At 40.9% G+C, this 17,330-nt stretch overlaps 1 protein-coding gene and 1 long non-coding RNA gene across 12 annotated transcripts in view; one reads left to right on the forward strand and one right to left on the reverse strand.

The window, feature by feature from the left end:
• The window catches only part of TRIM2 (tripartite motif containing 2), a 191,670-nt gene that overhangs the window by 157,771 nt on the left and 16,569 nt on the right, over positions 1–17,330 (reverse strand). For 3 of the 11 annotated variants that reach the window (XM_084972635.1, XM_084972634.1, XM_021101488.2), the window contains exon 1: positions 10,517–10,679. The exons of 2 other annotated variants lie outside the window; for them this stretch is intronic. In XM_084972635.1, coding sequence (XP_084828761.1) covers positions 10,517–10,603 — 87 coding nt within the window. In that variant the 5' untranslated portion in view covers positions 10,604–10,679. Of the gene's footprint in view, positions 1–9,524; positions 9,676–10,512; positions 10,680–17,330 lie in introns of those variants that run through there. 6 more of the 11 variants (XM_021101498.2, XM_084972642.1, XM_084972644.1 and 3 more) reach the window with 3 other exon arrangements.
• Positions 10,640–12,411, forward strand: LOC146400903 (uncharacterized). The gene is made up of 2 exons (XR_014812800.1): positions 10,640–10,776; positions 11,191–12,411. It is a non-coding gene; the product is annotated as an uncharacterized LOC146400903 (long non-coding RNA).

Below are 17,330 nucleotides of genomic sequence, written 5' to 3' on the forward strand. Positions count from 1 at the left end.
CTATATATTTAATAATTCCTTTTCTTTTTTTCTTTTTTCTTTTTTTGCTTTTCAGGGCTGAACCTGCAGCATATGGAAGTTCCCAGGCTAGCAGTCAAATCAGAGATGCAGGTGCCAGCCTACACCACAGTTACAACAACGCAGGATCCAAGCCATGTCTGTGACCTACACCATGGCTCACAGCAACCTTAACCAGATCCTTAACCCACTGAGTGAAGCCAGGGATTGAACCCACATCCTCATAGATACTAGTCGGGTTTATTGCCACTGAGCCACAACAGAACTCCTTAATAAGCATTTTTGAGGATTGCATTTATTGAATTTTCACCAGGCTCATCTATCAAAGAAGTAACTGGCAGTCACAGTTTATCACATCCTTAAACTGAGACCTACTGTTAGTTCTCCAGAAAGGCTGGAGACCAATACAATGCTAACCACAGATCACACAATTTACTGACAAACCATCTTGAAAGAGTCTTCTCACAGATTTAGGGGAGTATTGTTTTTTTCTTTTTGGCTACATGCTTGGCAGAAGTTCCCAGGGCCAGGGATCAAACCTACACCACCGCAGTGACCCGAGCCTTGGTAGGGACAATGCTGATCCTTAACCTGCTGAGCCACCAGGGAACTCCTGGAGGACTGTATTTAAATTCTGAGGAACTTGTTCATGTATTAAAGTTTGACCTATAGACACAAAAAAGAAGAAAAGAAAATCCAAGCAGAGATACAAATGGTTACATGGAAATTTGTAAAAATTCAGTGAGCTTTTTATGTAAGTGGTACCAGAAAAGCTTTCGTTTCCTAAAGATTCTATAAAGGCTCCTTATTGCCTTGAGGACATATTCAAAGTCATCATTCTGATATTGAAGTTGGGTAGAGTTTCATCTTTGGTCTTTCTCAATAACAATAATCATCATAGGTTAACCATTTGGATGCTGTGAACCACACTGCACCCTTTACATCAATTCTCTTCATTCCTCATAAGAGTGCAAGGTTGTCCCCACTTACAGATGAGGAGACTAAGACTGCATGTTACGCAAATTACTCAAGGTCACACGTCTTTGGGATACAAATCCCAATCATCTGCCTCCAGAGAGAAGGCCTATTTTCTTCCTCTCCATTAACCATCAAAAGTTAGCTGCCAACATGAAGAGATGCTTAATGTCGCTAATCATCAGGGAGATGCAAGTCGAAACCACAGTAAGAGGTCATCTCATACCTGTCAGAATGGCCATCATCAAAAAGAACACACACGCACAAATAAATAAATAGACATTTCTCCAAAGAAGATATATAGATGGCAAACAAGCATATGAAAAAAATGCTCAACATCACTGATTATTAGAGAAATGCACATCAAAACTACTATGAGATACCACTTCATACCAGTCAGAATGGACATTGTCAATAAGTGTACAAATAACAAATGCTGGAGAGGGTGTGGAGAAAAGGGAACCCTTCTGCCCTGTTGGTGGGAATGTAAATTGGTACGACCACTACGGAAAACAGTATGGAGTTATCTTAGAAAATTAAACATAGAACTACTATTATGACCCAGCAATCTCACTCTTAGGCATATAACAAGACAAAACCTTCCTTGAAAAAGACACATGCATCTCTATGTTCATTGCAGCACTATTCACAACAGCCAAGACATGGAAACAACTTAAGTGTCCTTTGACAGATGAATGGATTAAGAAGATCTGGTATATATATATATATATATATATATATATATATATATACACACACAATGGAATACTACTCAGCCATAAAAAGAACAAAATACTGCCATTTGCAGTAACATGGATGAATCTAGAGACTCTCATACAAAGTGAAGGAAGTCAGAAAGAGAAAGACAAATGCCATATGAAATCACTTATATCTGGACTCTAATATACAGCACGAATAAACATTTCCACAGAAAAGAAACTCATGTTCTTGGAGAAGAGACTTGTGGTTGCCCAGGGGAAGGGGGAGGAAGTGGGGTAGACTGGGAATTTGGGGTTAATAGATGCAAACTGTTGCCTTTGGGAATGGATAAGCAATGAGATCCTTCTGTATAGCACTGGGAACTGTATCTAGTTATTTATGATGGAGCTTGATGGAGGATAATGTAAGAAAAGAATGTATATATGTATGTGTGACTGGGTCACTTTTCTGTATAGTAGAATTGAAAAAACACTGTAAACCAACTACAATGGAAAAAATAAAAATCACTAAAAATAAAAAATAGTAAAAAAAGAAAAAAAGACAAAAAGAGCACAAATAACGTATGTTGGCGAGGATGTGGAGAAAAGGGAACCCTCCTATACTACTGATGGGAATGTAAATTGGTGCAGCCACTGTGGAAAACAGTATGGAGGTTTCTAAGAAACTAAAAACAGAACTGCCACGTGACCCAACAATTCCTCTCCTGAGTCTATATCCCCAAAAAACCTCACACTGATTGAAAAGATGCATTTACCCTAATACTCTGAGAAGCATTATTTATAATTGCCAAGATATGGAAGCAACTTAAGTGGCCAACAACAGATGCAGCAATGTGAGATAGGGAAGGATTTTCCTGAGGGATCCAAGCAGAGACCCATCAATCCTGGGACAGCAATTTAAAGAGCACCTAGACTATACAGGAAGGAAATCCATTAACTAACCTTAGAGCTTCCGCCAAATGGTCAGGGAACTGCTGGAGTCCTCTCTGGGGTTGAGTTGCTATCAAGACCCATTATTTGAGTGCCCCCCCCTCAAGGGCTGCCCCCAGTCCTTACCCACTCTACTCTAGCTGACCCCATTCCCCAATATACCTTTGGCATGGTGTGCTCTAAGACTGCCCTGGGCCCATGCCCACTGCAGCTCCCGCCAGCCTACCAAAGCTGCCAGCCACAGTCAACACAGGGGATGCTCCCACACAAGACTACACCTTCAAGACCAAGAGAGACAGTTGTTTTGCCTATTCATTGAACAAATACCAAAAGTCAAACAAAATGAGGAGAAAGAAATATGTTCCAGAAAAAGAATAAAATAACTCCCCAGAAAAACCCTAATGAAATGGATAAAGTAATTTACTTGACAAAGGGTTAAAAGAAATAGTCATGGAGTTCCCTGATGACTCAGTGGGTGTAGGGATCAGGTGTGGCTCAGATCACTGCTGCTGTGGCCGAGACCACTGTTTCTGTGGCACAGGTTTGGTCCCTGGCCTGGGAACTTATGCATGCTGTGTGCATGAGGAAAAAATGTAAAAGAAAGGAAGGAAGAAAAAAGAAATAGTCCTAAAGATGCTCACTAAATTTGAGAGAAGAATGGAAGAACTTAGTGAGAACCTCAACAAAATTGACAGAACACTGTAAATCAACTATAATGGAAAAATTTTAAAAATCACTAAGAAAAGAATTTCAGCAAAGACTTAGAAAATATAAAAGAATGAGTCAGAGTTAAAGACTACAATAACGGAAATGAAAGTTAATTAGAGGGAATCAACAGCACATTAGATGATATAGAAGAGTGAATAAGCAATCTTGAAGAGAGATAATATAAATCACTCAACCAGAATAGCAGAAAGAAAAAGGAATTTTTAAAAAATTAGAGCTTAAGAAACCTCAGAGACAACATTCAGCATATTGACATTCATATTATAAAAGTTTCAGAAGGAGAAGAAAGGAGAAAGAAACAAAAACTTTGGAAAAAATAATGACTGAAAACTTCCCTAACTGTGGGAAAGAAATAGACGTCCAGGTCTAGGAGGCACAGAGAGTCCCAAACAAGATGAACCTGAAGAGATGGAGTTCCCGTCGTGGTGCAGTGGTTAACGAATCTGACTAGGAACCATGAAGTTGCGGGTTCGGTCCCTGCTCTTGCTCAGTGGGTTGACGATCCGGCGTTGCCGTGAGCTGTGGTGCAGGTTGCAGACACGGCTCAGATCCCGCGTTGCTGTGGCTCTGGTGTAGGCTGGTGGCTATGGCTCCGATTAGACCCCTAGCCTGGGAATCTCCATATGCCGCGGGAGCGGCCCAAGAAATAGCAAAAAGCCAAAAAGCCAAAAAAAAAAAAAAAAAAGATGAACCCGAAGAGATTCACACCAAGCACATTACAATTAAAATGGCAAATGCTAAAGAGAAAATCTTAAAGTCAGTAATACAAAAACAACTAATCATGTATAGGGGAAACTCCATAAACTGATTTTTCAGCAGAAACTTACAGGCCAGAAGGGAAGGGCAGGATATATTTAAAGTGATGAAAGGAAAAAAAACTTACAATCTAAATTACTCTGTCCAGCAAGGTTATCATTCAAAAAGGAAGGAGAGATAGGGTTTCCCAGACAAACAAAAAACTAAGAGTTCATTACCACTAAACTGGTCTTACAAGAAATGTTAAAGGGTCTTCTTCAAGTGGAAAAGAAAAGGCTACAACTAGAAATAAAATATATGAAAGAAAAAAAATCTCACTAGTAAAAGCAAATATACGGTAAAGGCAGTATGAGGTTAAAAGTCAAACATAGTATGACAGCTGTAACTACAACAAGTAGTTAAAGGATACACAAAATAAAAAGATGTGAAATAGGATATAAAAACAAAAAGATGGGGCTGAGGAGAAAAATGCAGTGCTTTTAGAATGGCTTTGAACTTAAATAGCTATCAGCTTAAAATAGGTGGCTAAATATATGTCAATATATATGTACTTCACAACAACCACAAATCAAAAACATACAGTGGATACCTGAAAAATAAAGAGAAAGGAATTCAAAATAACACTGAAGAAATCCATCAAACCGCAAGGGAAGATACCAACGGAAGAAGACAGGAACAGAAAGGAACTAAAAACAACCAGAAAACAATGAACAAAATGGCATTAAGTACATACTTGTCAATGGTTACTTTAAATGTAAATGCTCCAATCAAAAGACAAAGAGTAGGTGAATGGATAAAACAAACAAACAAACAAGACCCATCTATATGCTATTTATAAGAGACCCCCCTAAAAAACACACATACGCTAAAAGTGAAGGAATGGAAAAAAATATTCCCTGCAAATGGAAACAAGAAATCTTGGATAGCATTAGAAAAAATATACTAAAACAAACACTGTAACAAAAGACAAAAAAGGACATTACATAAGGAAAAACAAATCAATTTTAACAAGAAGATACAACCTTTGTAAACATTTATGCACCCAATATAGAAGCATCTAAATATATAAAGCAAATATCAACAGAAATAAAGGGAAAAATAGACAGAAATACAATAATATTAGGGGAATTTTAATACCTTACTTCAATGTATAGATCATCCAAACAGGAAATCAGCATGGAGATACTGGCCTTAAACAAAAGACTAGATGAACTTACTAGATACAGACAGAACACTCCATCCAAAAGTAGCAGAATACACATATTTTTCAAGTGCACATCAAACATTCTCCAGAATAGATCACATTAGGCCACAAAACAAGTCTCAATAAATTTGAGAAGGCTGAAATCACATCAAGCTTCTTTTCCAGCCACAACAGTATGAGTTTAGAAATCAACTACAAGAAGAAAACTGGAAAAAACACAAACATGTGGAGACTAAACAACATGCTATTAAACAATCAATAGGTCAATGAAGAAATAAAAGAGGAAATAAAAAATACCTTGAGATAAATGAAAATGGAAATACACTTTCCAAAATCTATGGGGTGCAACAAAAGTAGTTCTAAGTGATAAAGGTTTACCTTAAAAAAAAAAAAAAAATCTGAAATAGACAATCTTAATGTACATTTAAAAGAACTAAAAAAGAACTAAAAAAGAACAAGCCAAGCCCCAAAGTTAATAGAAGGAAGGAAATAATAAAGAATAAACAAAAAATAAGTGAAATAGAGATTGAAAAAAACAATCAAAAGATCAGTGAAACTAAGAGGTGGATCTTTGAAAAGAAGCAAAATCTACAAACCTTTAGCCAGACTCATCAAGATAAAAAGAGAGCTCAAATAAATAAAATCAGAAATGAAAGAGAAGAAATTACAACTGACACCACAGAAAAACAAAGGATTATAAGATTATTATGAACAAGTATATACCAATGAATTAGATAACCTATAAGAAATGGATAAATTCCTAGAAACGTACAATCTTCCAAGACTGAATCATGAAGAAATGGAAAATCTGAATAGACTGATTATTAGTAATGAAATTGAATTGATAATCAAAAAACTTCCCCAAACGAAAGTCCAGGTCCTGATGACTCACAGGTGAATTCTGTCAAACATTTAAAGGAGGGTTCATACCTATCCTTCTCAAATTATTCCAAAAAATCGCAACTACAGCTCCAATTAGACCCCTAGCCTGGGAACCTCCATATGCCATGGGAGCGGCCCTAGAAAAGGCAAAAAGACAAAACAACAGTAACAACAACAACAAAAAAGTGACCTGTCCAGTAGAAAAAAAAAAAAAATTTGTATTAAAAAAAAAAAAAAAAAAAAGAATGGGATTTCTAGAAACCCTTGATAAAGCGGAAGACCTGGCAAAGCTGGCTGAGCCAGCTGGCCCTTCTTGGGCATTTGTGTTTCCCGCCCGCCCCTGCAGCCATGGACTTTGCCCTCACACACGACAGTGATTCCCTACCTGACGTTTCACCTAGAGAGCTCTGATGGCATCCACAACTACCTTCAGACCAGGTAAGTCAGAATCTGGGCCTGGGAAGGGGCCTGGACCTCGGAAGAATTTTGGAGTCCCACACGCAGCCAGGCTGACAGAGGGGCTGGGGCTAGACCATCAAGGGCAGGTGGTAAATTATCTTCTTTTCAAAGCTCCTCAGGATCTCATTGCATTCTTTCGCCATTGTTTTTTTTGTTTGTTTTGTTTTGTCTTTTTAGGGCTGTATCTGCAGCCTATGGAGGTTCCAGGCTAGGGGTGTAATTGGAGCTGCAGATGCCAGCCTACATCAGAGCCACAGCAATGCCAGATCTGAGCCACGTCTGCGACCTACACAACTCACTGCAACACCAGATCCTTAACCCACTGAGACAGGCTAGGGGTTGAACCTGCAACCTCATGGTTCCTAGTTAGATTTGTTTCTGCTGTGCCAGGACGGGAACTCCTTTTCTTTTTTTCTTTTACCATTTTCAAAATTCCTTCTATTCTCTTAAAACCAGATTTTTGTTTTCTTACTCCTTTCTTTTCAATACTTCACTCGGTCTCAGGGTGTGTGTATTTTGTTTTTTTCCCTCCCTAAGCTCCTGCTCATTCTGCTTCATTAAGTTATTTTGGTTGCTCATTCTGAGTCCCTCCTCCAGTTTCTCCACATTCTACAAGTACAATGGACAAAATTAGAAACAATAGCCTAGCCATTGTTTTGCTAGAGTAGAATTCAGTAGAGATATTTATTTCTGGTTCTATCACATCATGCTTAATACCTCACAATCACATTAATTTCTTTTCACAATGCGAGGTTTTTTTTTTTTTTTTTAACTTCATCATCATCTAGTTTTTGTGAATAAGGAATTCATTTGCAAAAACCTGAGAAACCACACTCAAGATGGAAAACCAAGTTTGGGAGGCAATTAAATTACCAAATACCAAGCCTCATTTCCCAGTTAGAGAAACATCAACTTTCCTCCAGGGCCATAACCTGATATGTAAAATTATAGGGGCCATATGCATATCCATATTAGATCTAGTTCTCCTTCTTTTTTTTCTTTTTCAGCTGCACAGGTGCATAGGGAAGCTCCCTGGCTAGGGATCAAATCCGAAGCAGAGATAGGACTGGCAACTCTGGGTCCTTAATTCACTGCCCCCACTGCAGAGACAACACTAAGTCCTTAACCTGCTACACCACAGTGGGAACTCTTATAACAATTTTAGTTCTTTACCTATAAATTAAGTAACTCACATCCTAGACACTAGCTGGTTTTCAGGGACATTCTAAGCTAATTTGATAACTGCTTTCCTAAGAGTTATTTAAAATTGTTTCTATTCTGTAGGCTTTTCCTTTCTTGTTTTGTTTTAAGATAATCCTCAACGATCAGGTTACCAAAGAGAAGCTGCTTGGTGGGAGATGGGTTTGGAAGACCAGCACAAATCTTAAGGCATCACTGTAAGATATTACTTTGTCATGTCCATTTTACAGATTAGGAGACTGAGGCCTGGGAAATTTAAGCGCTTGCCCACAGCTGACTGCCCACACCCACAGCATGGGGTAGATCCTGGCTCTGGCTGGCACCTTGGGGAAGGTTAAGGCTTCCACTGCCATCAGCCCTTGACACCACATTCCAGATACCATATCAAGACATCCAGCTGCAGAGACACCAGGATTTAGGCTTCAAACACTATGACTTGGTATCACACACAAGGCCTGAGCCAGATTGACAAGGAAATGCACAGGACATACTGAACATGCTATTCCGGAGCCCACCCACACCCTTAGATGCTCCTTTTCTCCCTAGGAGAAAGCCAAGTTTGTTTGTTTGTTTGTTTCTTTTTTCTTTTCTTTCTTTTTTTTTTTTGTCTTGTGCAGCTTATGGAAGTTCCCAGGCTGAGTCCAATCCCAGCTGCAGCTGCTGGCCTACTCCACAGCAACGCAGGATTAGAGCCACCTTTGCAACCTACACCACAGCTCACCACAACACCAGATTCTTAACCCACTGAGTGAGCCCAGGGATGGAACCTGCATCCTTGTGGATTCTAGTCAGGCTCATTAGCTCTGAGCCACACCAGGAGCTCTGAAAGCCAGAGTTCTTAAAGAAATACATAAAATCACAGAGAGACGCTGGCACCTCCTTAAAGTTTGGAAATCTTGTCTGGAAATAAATATAAAACAGAAGTTGAACTTCAAGATTTTCTCCACCAATCAATAGTAAGAAAAAACCCACACTCCTTCTCACTCATACTTCAGGGAGAAAGGAGGGAATTAGGATCTCCTCGCTTTATGTATGGTCCTCATCAAATGACTGCCTTGTTAGAACACAGTGAGAAGAGGGGAGGGGAAGAAGCGAGCTCAGGGCTTGGAGCCCGAGGCCCAAGAGAGACTGAAATCCCAAAGGAATCCGGCCACGGGCGATGCCCCCGGCGGCGCGACACGCCCGGGTCCTTACAGGACTGATCGCCGTGGTCACTGCCAGCGCACAAAGATTCTCCAGGGCGGGAAAACACTGGTCTAACTTCATTGTTTCGAGTCAAGCTTAACACGCAGCTTCTCCCCTTTTTCAAAAAGGACCCGAGGTTTAAGGGCTGGACAGGATTGTCTACACCGGCTGCCTGGTGCTGAGGTCTTTTCTTTGTGTCTTCGCCTCTCAAAGCAGAGGAACAAATCCCAAAGCGTGCGCTAGAAACCAGGCGCCCCAGCCTCTCTCACAGCCACCTGGCTGTCGCCTCCTTGCCGCGCCAGCGCGCACAACCTACAGACAAGGAGTGGCGACGCGCGTCGCGAGGCCCTCCCGCAGCTCTTTGCCCGCACACCGGCCTCTCCTCCCGTTGCCTCTGCGTCCCTGCCACCCGACTGGAAGCCTTCGGAAGCCAAGCCCCCTGCAACAAGCGTGAAGCCACGGATACTCACGTTTCCAATTGTTCTCGTGAAGTGCGCGCACTCCCCACCACGCCGGTGGTATTTAGAAGCCGGAGAAAGCGTTCCGAGCGCCGCCGGCCGGCTGAAAGCCCCTCATTTTCTTCAAGCTCACTCCAAATGCGCCTGGGTGCCGCCAACGCAGCTGCCAGGTTTAATAACTGTGTCAGACAGCCCCTCCCCCCATAAAAAGACACAAAGATGACAGACTGGGGACTGTGAAGCGCGCGATCCGCCGCAGTCACCCGGCCTCATCCCCGGCGTTGCCGCAGCTGAAACGACTGCGCAGGCACCGACCAGGAAAAGGTTCAAATGCCAGCCTTGACCTAAGAATTCTCCCGAAACCTCTGTTCTTTCCTATTCGCTCTGAACATAAATCTGATACGCCTCCCAATAGTCCTTGTGAAACAAAACAAGAGGCGAAAAGCGAGGGGGGCCAGTGGCGTTTGACCACGGATCATAAGAGCCAAGGGCTCTTCCAGTTACCCTAAGTTGTGTCTCAAATGTAAAGGGGAACTTAGAAGAACGCAGCAAACCTCAACCCTATTAATGTTTGATTTTCCGGGCGTTGGTGGAATATCCTGACACTATTTAAAGCGGCAAAGCACAGGAAGCTCATCAAACTAGGTTTCCCTCAGGTTTTGTCGCGCACACGAACTCTCAAGCCTTTCCAGAGGACACTGGCAGCAGAACCTTACTGTCTGGGGAGTCTCCTTTGCAGATCCTCATCGATTTGGACCATCTCCAAAGTGCAGTTCAGCGCCTCGAGGGCGACTGGGTTTTATCAAGCCGAAAGGAATTGGTGGTTCTGTTTTGCAAGTGAAATATCCCACCGAAAGTAGTGCTTTTAAAAATATGGTAGATATATAACGCATCCAGGCCTCGTGGGAGCCTGGTGGCCTCGCCCCGCGGCCCCCCCCACCCCCGGCCCCGCCCTGCCCCGAGGGCTCTTCCCGGCGTCACCCCACTGCGCCCGCTGCACCTGCCTCTGCCGGGAGTGGTTTCCGTGGAAACTCCGCAGAGCCGGTTCTCGCTTCGGACTCGCGGTTGCCGGGACAACTGCGACCTAGCATTAGGCGGTCCAGGAAGGATGGCGATGGATGCTTGCTTAAAAATCACAGATTCAAAGAGATTATCGAGGGAGAAAGGGCAGAAAGAGGAGGGCGGCGATATTTGGAAATGGAGGCGGAGCCGCGGGAGCCTGTGAGTGGGTGGGGTTAGTCCACGTTGCAGACCCTTACAGAAGGTATAGCCTCTTCCTTCCTCCCACTAAGCGAGTTTTTACTTGGCTTTAGAATGAATTCCATCGTTCCCTTCAGCATATTTACTTTTCTCTGTTCTGCTTAAGAATAACTAAGTAGCTCCTTAGAAGACAGGAGAGGCCCATTAAGATGCGTGAAGCGGAGGGGAGACCTCATGGGAATAACCCTTAACTGTGAGGATCTCTTTGCACGCTCAGGCCCCCACGAACACGTGGTTACAACATTAAACTCAGGATTTCTGGTGATGGTTTGGGGGGGCGGGGAGAAGGTGAACGAGAAGTTTCAGTGTTCATGTGCCATTTTGTCACTTTTGGATATGGGCATTTTGTACTTGTCAAACAACAAATAGGTATTCAAAAATAAAATGTATCAAGGCAATTTTTCTTTTTCCTTTTTAGCTGCACCTGGGGCATGCAAAAGTTCCAGGGCCAGGGATGGAACCAACGTCACAGCAGTGACAATGCAAGATCCTGAACCTGCTGTGTCACCTAGGAATTCCCAAGTTATCTGTGATTTGTGGAAGGCATATAAACACACCCATACCCCATATTTATTTCTCTTCACTATAAATTGTATGTTTTGTATCTGAATTATAAAAAGTTTAAAGTTAATGGCGGATTTGAATTGATGAGATTTCACTATATATATTATGATAATATGATATTAATTAACCTATGAGTTGAGGCTGAAATATATTTGTATATGTGTATGTATACAGAAATGCATCTCTCTCTCTCTCTTTTTTTTTTTTTTTTTTTTTTTTGCCTTTTCTAGGGCCGCTCCCGTGGCGTCTGGAGGTTCCCAGGCTAGGGGTCATATCGGAGCTGTAGCCGCCAGCCTACGCCACAGCCACAGCCATACAACGTGGGATCGGAGCCGTGTCTGCAACCTACACCACAGTTCACGGCAACACCAGATCCTTAACCCACCGAACAAGGCCAGGGATTGAACCCACAACCTCATGGTTCCTAGTTGGATTCTCGGATTGGTTAACCACTGTGCCACGATGGGAACTCCTCTTTTTTAAAGTCATAAATACATTTTTAGGTTCCACATGCATCTAACTTTCATAAAGGAAGTGATATTTCTATATTTTAAGAAAACGGTTTGTATAAAGGAAAATATACAGGAAATGCCAAAAGTTAAGACATTTTGAAGAGAAGAACTGTCTGATTTACATGTTTTGAAATTCACATTTTGTATCCTGAATCTGTTTTGAAGCACAGAATTTTGGAATCATGTGATACAGGTATTTATTTGCAAATGAATTCATCTAAAGCCAGGAATAGAACAGACATTCTCCTCTCTCTCTTATTATATTTCAAGTTTGAGAAAACAAAAAGTATCAAGCAGATTATCTTTACTTGTAACAAAAATTAACAGTGAATGCTACAGAGCACAGAAGAATAGGGAAAATGAGGTTAAAAAATACTAAGCAGGGAAGCATTTAAAAATAGTGCTTCAGGAGTTCCCTGGTGGCCTTGTGGGTTAGGGATCTGTCAGTGTCACTGCTGTGGCTTGAGTCAGTGCTGTGGCAAGGGTTTGGTCTCTGGCCCAGGAAATTTGCATGCTGGGGGTGGGGCCAACAAATAAATATAAATAAAATATTGCTCCAAAAATAATTAAGAGCAAGATGATTATATTTAAAATATTATATTACTTGGTAACATTAAGTGAGATTCAAAACTGTAGATAGCTGCACAGCAAAGGAAACCAAAAAAAAACCAAAAAGACAGCTTACAGAATGGGAGAAAATAATTTCAAATGATGCAACTGACAAGGGCTTAATCTCTAAAATATACAAACAACTTGTACAACTCAGCAGCAAAAAAGCCAAAAACCCAACTGAAAAATGGACAAAAGACCTGAATAGACATTTCTCCAAGGAAGATATACAGATGGCCAACAAGCACATGAAAAAATGCTCAACATTACTGATTATTAGAGAAATGCACATCAAAACTACCATGAGATACCACCTCACACCAGTCAGAATGGCTATCATTAATAAGTCCACAAATAACAAATGCTGGAGGGAGTGTGGAGAAAAGGGAACCCTCCTGCCCTGTTGGTGGGAATGTAAATTGGTACCAGCACTATGGAAAATAGTATGGAGGTATCTTAGAAAACTATACATAGAACTACCGTATGAGCCAGCAATCCCACTCTTGGGCATATATCCAGACAAAAATTTCCTTGAAAAATACGCATGTACCTGCATGTTCATTGCAGCACTATTCGCAATAGCCAAGACATGGAAATAACCTAAACATCCATTGACAGATTATTGGAATAGGAAGATGTGGTATATACACACAATGGAATGCTACTCAGCCATAAAACAGAACAAAATAATGCCATTTGCAGCAACATGGATGGAACTAGAGACTCTCATACAAAGTGAAGTAAGTCAAAAAGAGAAAGACAAATATAATATGATATCACTTATATCCAGAATGTAATATATGGCATAAGTGAAACTTTTCACAGAAAAACTCATGGACTTGGAGAACAGACCTGTGGTTGCCAAGGAGGACGGGGAGGGAGCAGGATGGATTGGGAACTTGGGGTTAATAGATGCAGATTATTGCCTTTGGAATGGATTAGCAATGGGATCCTGCTGTGTAGCACTGGGAACTATGTCTGGTCACTTATGATGGAGCATGATAATGTGAGAAAAAAGAATCTACACATGTATGTGTAACTGGGTCACCATGCTATACAGTAGAAAATTGACAGAACACTGTAAACCAGCTATAATGAGAAAAAAAGAAAAGACATTATAAAAATAAATAAATAAATAAATACTATATATTTAGAAAAGAAAACAAACAAACAAAAAAAAACTACCCCAAAACAGTAGACAGCTATCGTCCCAAATTTTTTTCAAAGTTCTGTGTGTTTTGTACATGTGACGATGATGATACAGGAGGTCTTGGCTTTACTCTTGCCTGTATCATTTGCCTATATTTTCCACAAAAAATATTGGCAATGAGAGCAGTGTGGTAGACTGCTTAGAAAGACGTTTTAGAATCAAATTGACCTGGCTTATGTCCCAGTTGGCCCTGTATGTTTTCTCATTTGAAAAACAGGTCTAATAATAGCACCTTCCCCATAAGGTGGTTGGGAGGATTAAGACCTGAAGAATATGCAGCACAAGGTCTGGCACATACAAGAATGTGTTCATAAAAAAAAAAAAAAAAAAGGCAATCAACAAGGACCTGCTGTAGAGCACAGGAAACTTGACTCAGTATTCTGTAATAACCTATACGGGAAAAGAATCTGAAAAAGAATGTATATCTATACGTATAACTGAATCACTTTGCTGTATGCTTGAAACTAACACGGCATTGTAAATCAACTATATGCCAAAATAAAGTAAAAACTAAAAAAAATTTAAAAGTGTGTTCATTGCAGCAAACACATGAACCCCAATTTTTAGGCTATTTTTCCCAGGATTTTAATTCTATATTGAATATTTTTGACACTTCAATTTTATGTTATCATTTTATGTATGCAATATTGCTTATATTTGTTCACAGTTTTTACCTATATTTCTCATCATTCCTTGTTGCATCTCAAAACTTCCTTCTAAGATCATTCTCTTTTTCCCTAAAGTCCATCTCTAAGAACATTCATAGTGAGAGTTTACTGAAATCTCCCAGGTTTGGCTTGATAATATCTTTATTTTAATTTTCTTCTTCAAATATGGTTTCATTTGACATATAATTTTAGATTCATGATTATTTTCAATCTTTGAAAATACTACACTGTCTCCTGGCTTTTCAGTTGCCATGGAGGAATCAAGTGTCATGTAATTTTCACTGTTTTCTAGGTAATCTGTCCACTGTGAATGTTTTGTTCCTTGCTATGCTCTTGTTCTATTATTTTATCTCTTTAAAAATACACAACACTTATTTAATATTCTGTACCTGGTCATCCAGTATTCGCAGTCTTTGCAGATTTAACACAGCAGATTACCGTCTCATGTGACTATCATTCATGATGTCATTTCCTTGTTTATTTAGTGATTTGTGTTTATTGCGAATTCATGTGCCTTGGAATTTTTTCGGTAGGACCTCTTTGACTTCTGGGTTCAAGTGAAATGCCCAGGTATGCTGGCTGGAGAGGTGGGAACACTTCCAACAAGAGACCACTTTAAAATAAATTTTATGTGCAGCACTATTCACAATAGCCAGGACATGGAAACAATCCAAATGTCCATCGACAGATGATTGGATTCGGAAGATGTGGTATATATATACAATGGAATACTACTCAGCCATAAAAAAGGATGACATAATGCCATTTGCAGCAACATGGATGGAACTAGAGAATCTCATACTGAGTGAAATGAGCCAGAAAGACAAAGGCAAATACCATATGATATCACTTATAACTGGAATCTAATATCCAGCACAAATGAACATCTCCTCAGAAAAGAAAATCATGGACTTGGAGAAGAGACTTGTGGTTGCCTGATGGGAGGGGGAGGGAGTGGGAGGGATCGGGAGCTTGGGCTTATCAGACACAACTTAGAATCGATTTACAAGGAGATCCTGCTGAATAGCATTGAGAACTATGTCTAGATACTCATGTTGCAACAGAAGAAAGGGTGGGGGAAAAACTGTAATTGTAATGTATACATGTAAGGATAACCTGACCCCCTTGCTGTACAGTGGGAAAATAAAAAAATAAATAAATAAATAAAATAAATTTTATGTTTAAAAATTTCAGATCCACGTAAGAAATGTACATTTCAAGCTCAAATACTTTTTTTTTTTCAGGGTCACACCTGTGGCATATGGAGGTTCCCAGGCTAGAGGTCGAATTGGAGCTGTAGTGGCTGGCCTACACCACAGACACCAGATCCTTAGCCCACAGAGTAAGGCCAGGGATCAAACCTGCATCCTCTTGGATGCTAGTCAGGTATGCTTCCACTGAGCCACTACAGAAACTCCAGGCTCAAATACTTCTAAGTGGAAGCCTAGGACTAGAAATATTTTGGGCAGAGGTTTTCTTTTCTATTCTTTTCTTTTCCTTTCCTTTCCCTTCCTTTCTTTTCTTTTTTTTTTCTTTTCTTTCCAGATCAAGGCGAAGGTAAGTAACATCTCCTTGTGCAGGTGTGTTCTTGTATAACAACTATGCTGTCCATCAGGGATGCTCCCTCCCACTCTGCTTAAGCCCTATGCTTTTTATCTCCTGTCCCCTGGACGTGGCTCATTCAAATTGAAACTCTGGGGCTGGCCAGTGCCCCCTTCTCCATCCCTCTCACCAAAAGCCTGCTTTCGCCTCACTCTCCCCCCTGCAATCAAACGTTTTCATAATTCCGCTTTCTTCCCTCTACTTTACACCCTCCCCACCGTGCTTAGAGAAAATCAAACCATTCAGTTTTTTTAAATGGGCACAAGATTCAGATATTTCACTGATGAAGATGAAAATAAATACGTGCATAAAACATGAAGAGATGGGTAATATCATTACTCAATAGGGAAATGCAAATTGAGACCAAAATGAAATGCTATGACACAAAAATGGCTGAAAGATGAGAAAGGCCAACAATTTCAAGTATTGTCAAGAACGAGGAACCACTGGAACCCTCAGACGTTGCTGGTGGCATGTAAAATGGTATAGCCACTATGGGAATCAATTCAGCAGTTTCTTAGGAAGTTAAACATACATAAATGTATTCATTTTCTATCACTGTAACAAAGGACCACAAATTTAGTGGCTTAAAGTTACATTTGCTCATTAGCAGTTCTGAAGGTCAGAAGTCTGGGACAGCGGGCTGTGTTGGCTGCTCATGGCATCACAAGACTGGAGTCAGTGTTGGTTGGGCTGAGCCCTGTTCTGGAGGCTCTAGAATAAAATCCAGGAGTTCCCACTGTGGTGTAGTAGATTAAGAATTTGACTGCAGAATTCCTGTCATGGCTCAGCAGAAATGAATCTGACTGGGAACCATGAGGTTTTGGGTTCAATCTCTGGCCTTGCTCAGTGGGTTAAGGATCTAGCGTTGCCATGAGCTGTGATGTAGGTCGCAGACTCGGCTTGGATCTGATGTTGCTGTGGCTGTGGTGCAAGCCTACAGGTTTAGCTCTGATTGGACCCCTAGCCTAGGAACCTCCATATGCTGTGGGTGCAGCCCTAAAAAAAACAACAACGAAAAACTGACTGCAGTGGCTCAGGTCACTGTGAAGGCACAGGTTCCATCCCAGGCCTGGCACTGTGGGTTAAAAGATCCCATGTTGCCACAGCTTCAGCCATAGGAAACTCCATGTGTGGTCATGAAAAAAAAAATCCGCTTCTAGGCTCAGTGAGGATGCTGGAAGAATGCGCCTCCTTGTGGTTGCAGGACTAAGGTCCCCATTTCCTTGCTGGTTGTCAGCTGGGAGCTTCTCTCAGCTCCTTCAGGCTGTCCATATTCCTTCTTAGGGGACCTCCTCCATCTTCAAGCCAGTCAGGACACATTGAATCTGCATTTCACATCTCTCTAACTTTCTTTTTTGTCTAGTTTTCAAAAGGCTAACATGATTAGATT

The sequence above is a fragment of the Sus scrofa genome, chromosome 8 (assembly GCF_054392235.1).
Source record: "Sus scrofa isolate SSC_HxYL_T2T_F1_AM1 chromosome 8, Sscrofa_HxYL_maternal_Yorkshire_Landrace_v2.0, whole genome shotgun sequence".
NCBI classification, from domain to species: domain Eukaryota; kingdom Metazoa; phylum Chordata; class Mammalia; order Artiodactyla; family Suidae; genus Sus; species Sus scrofa.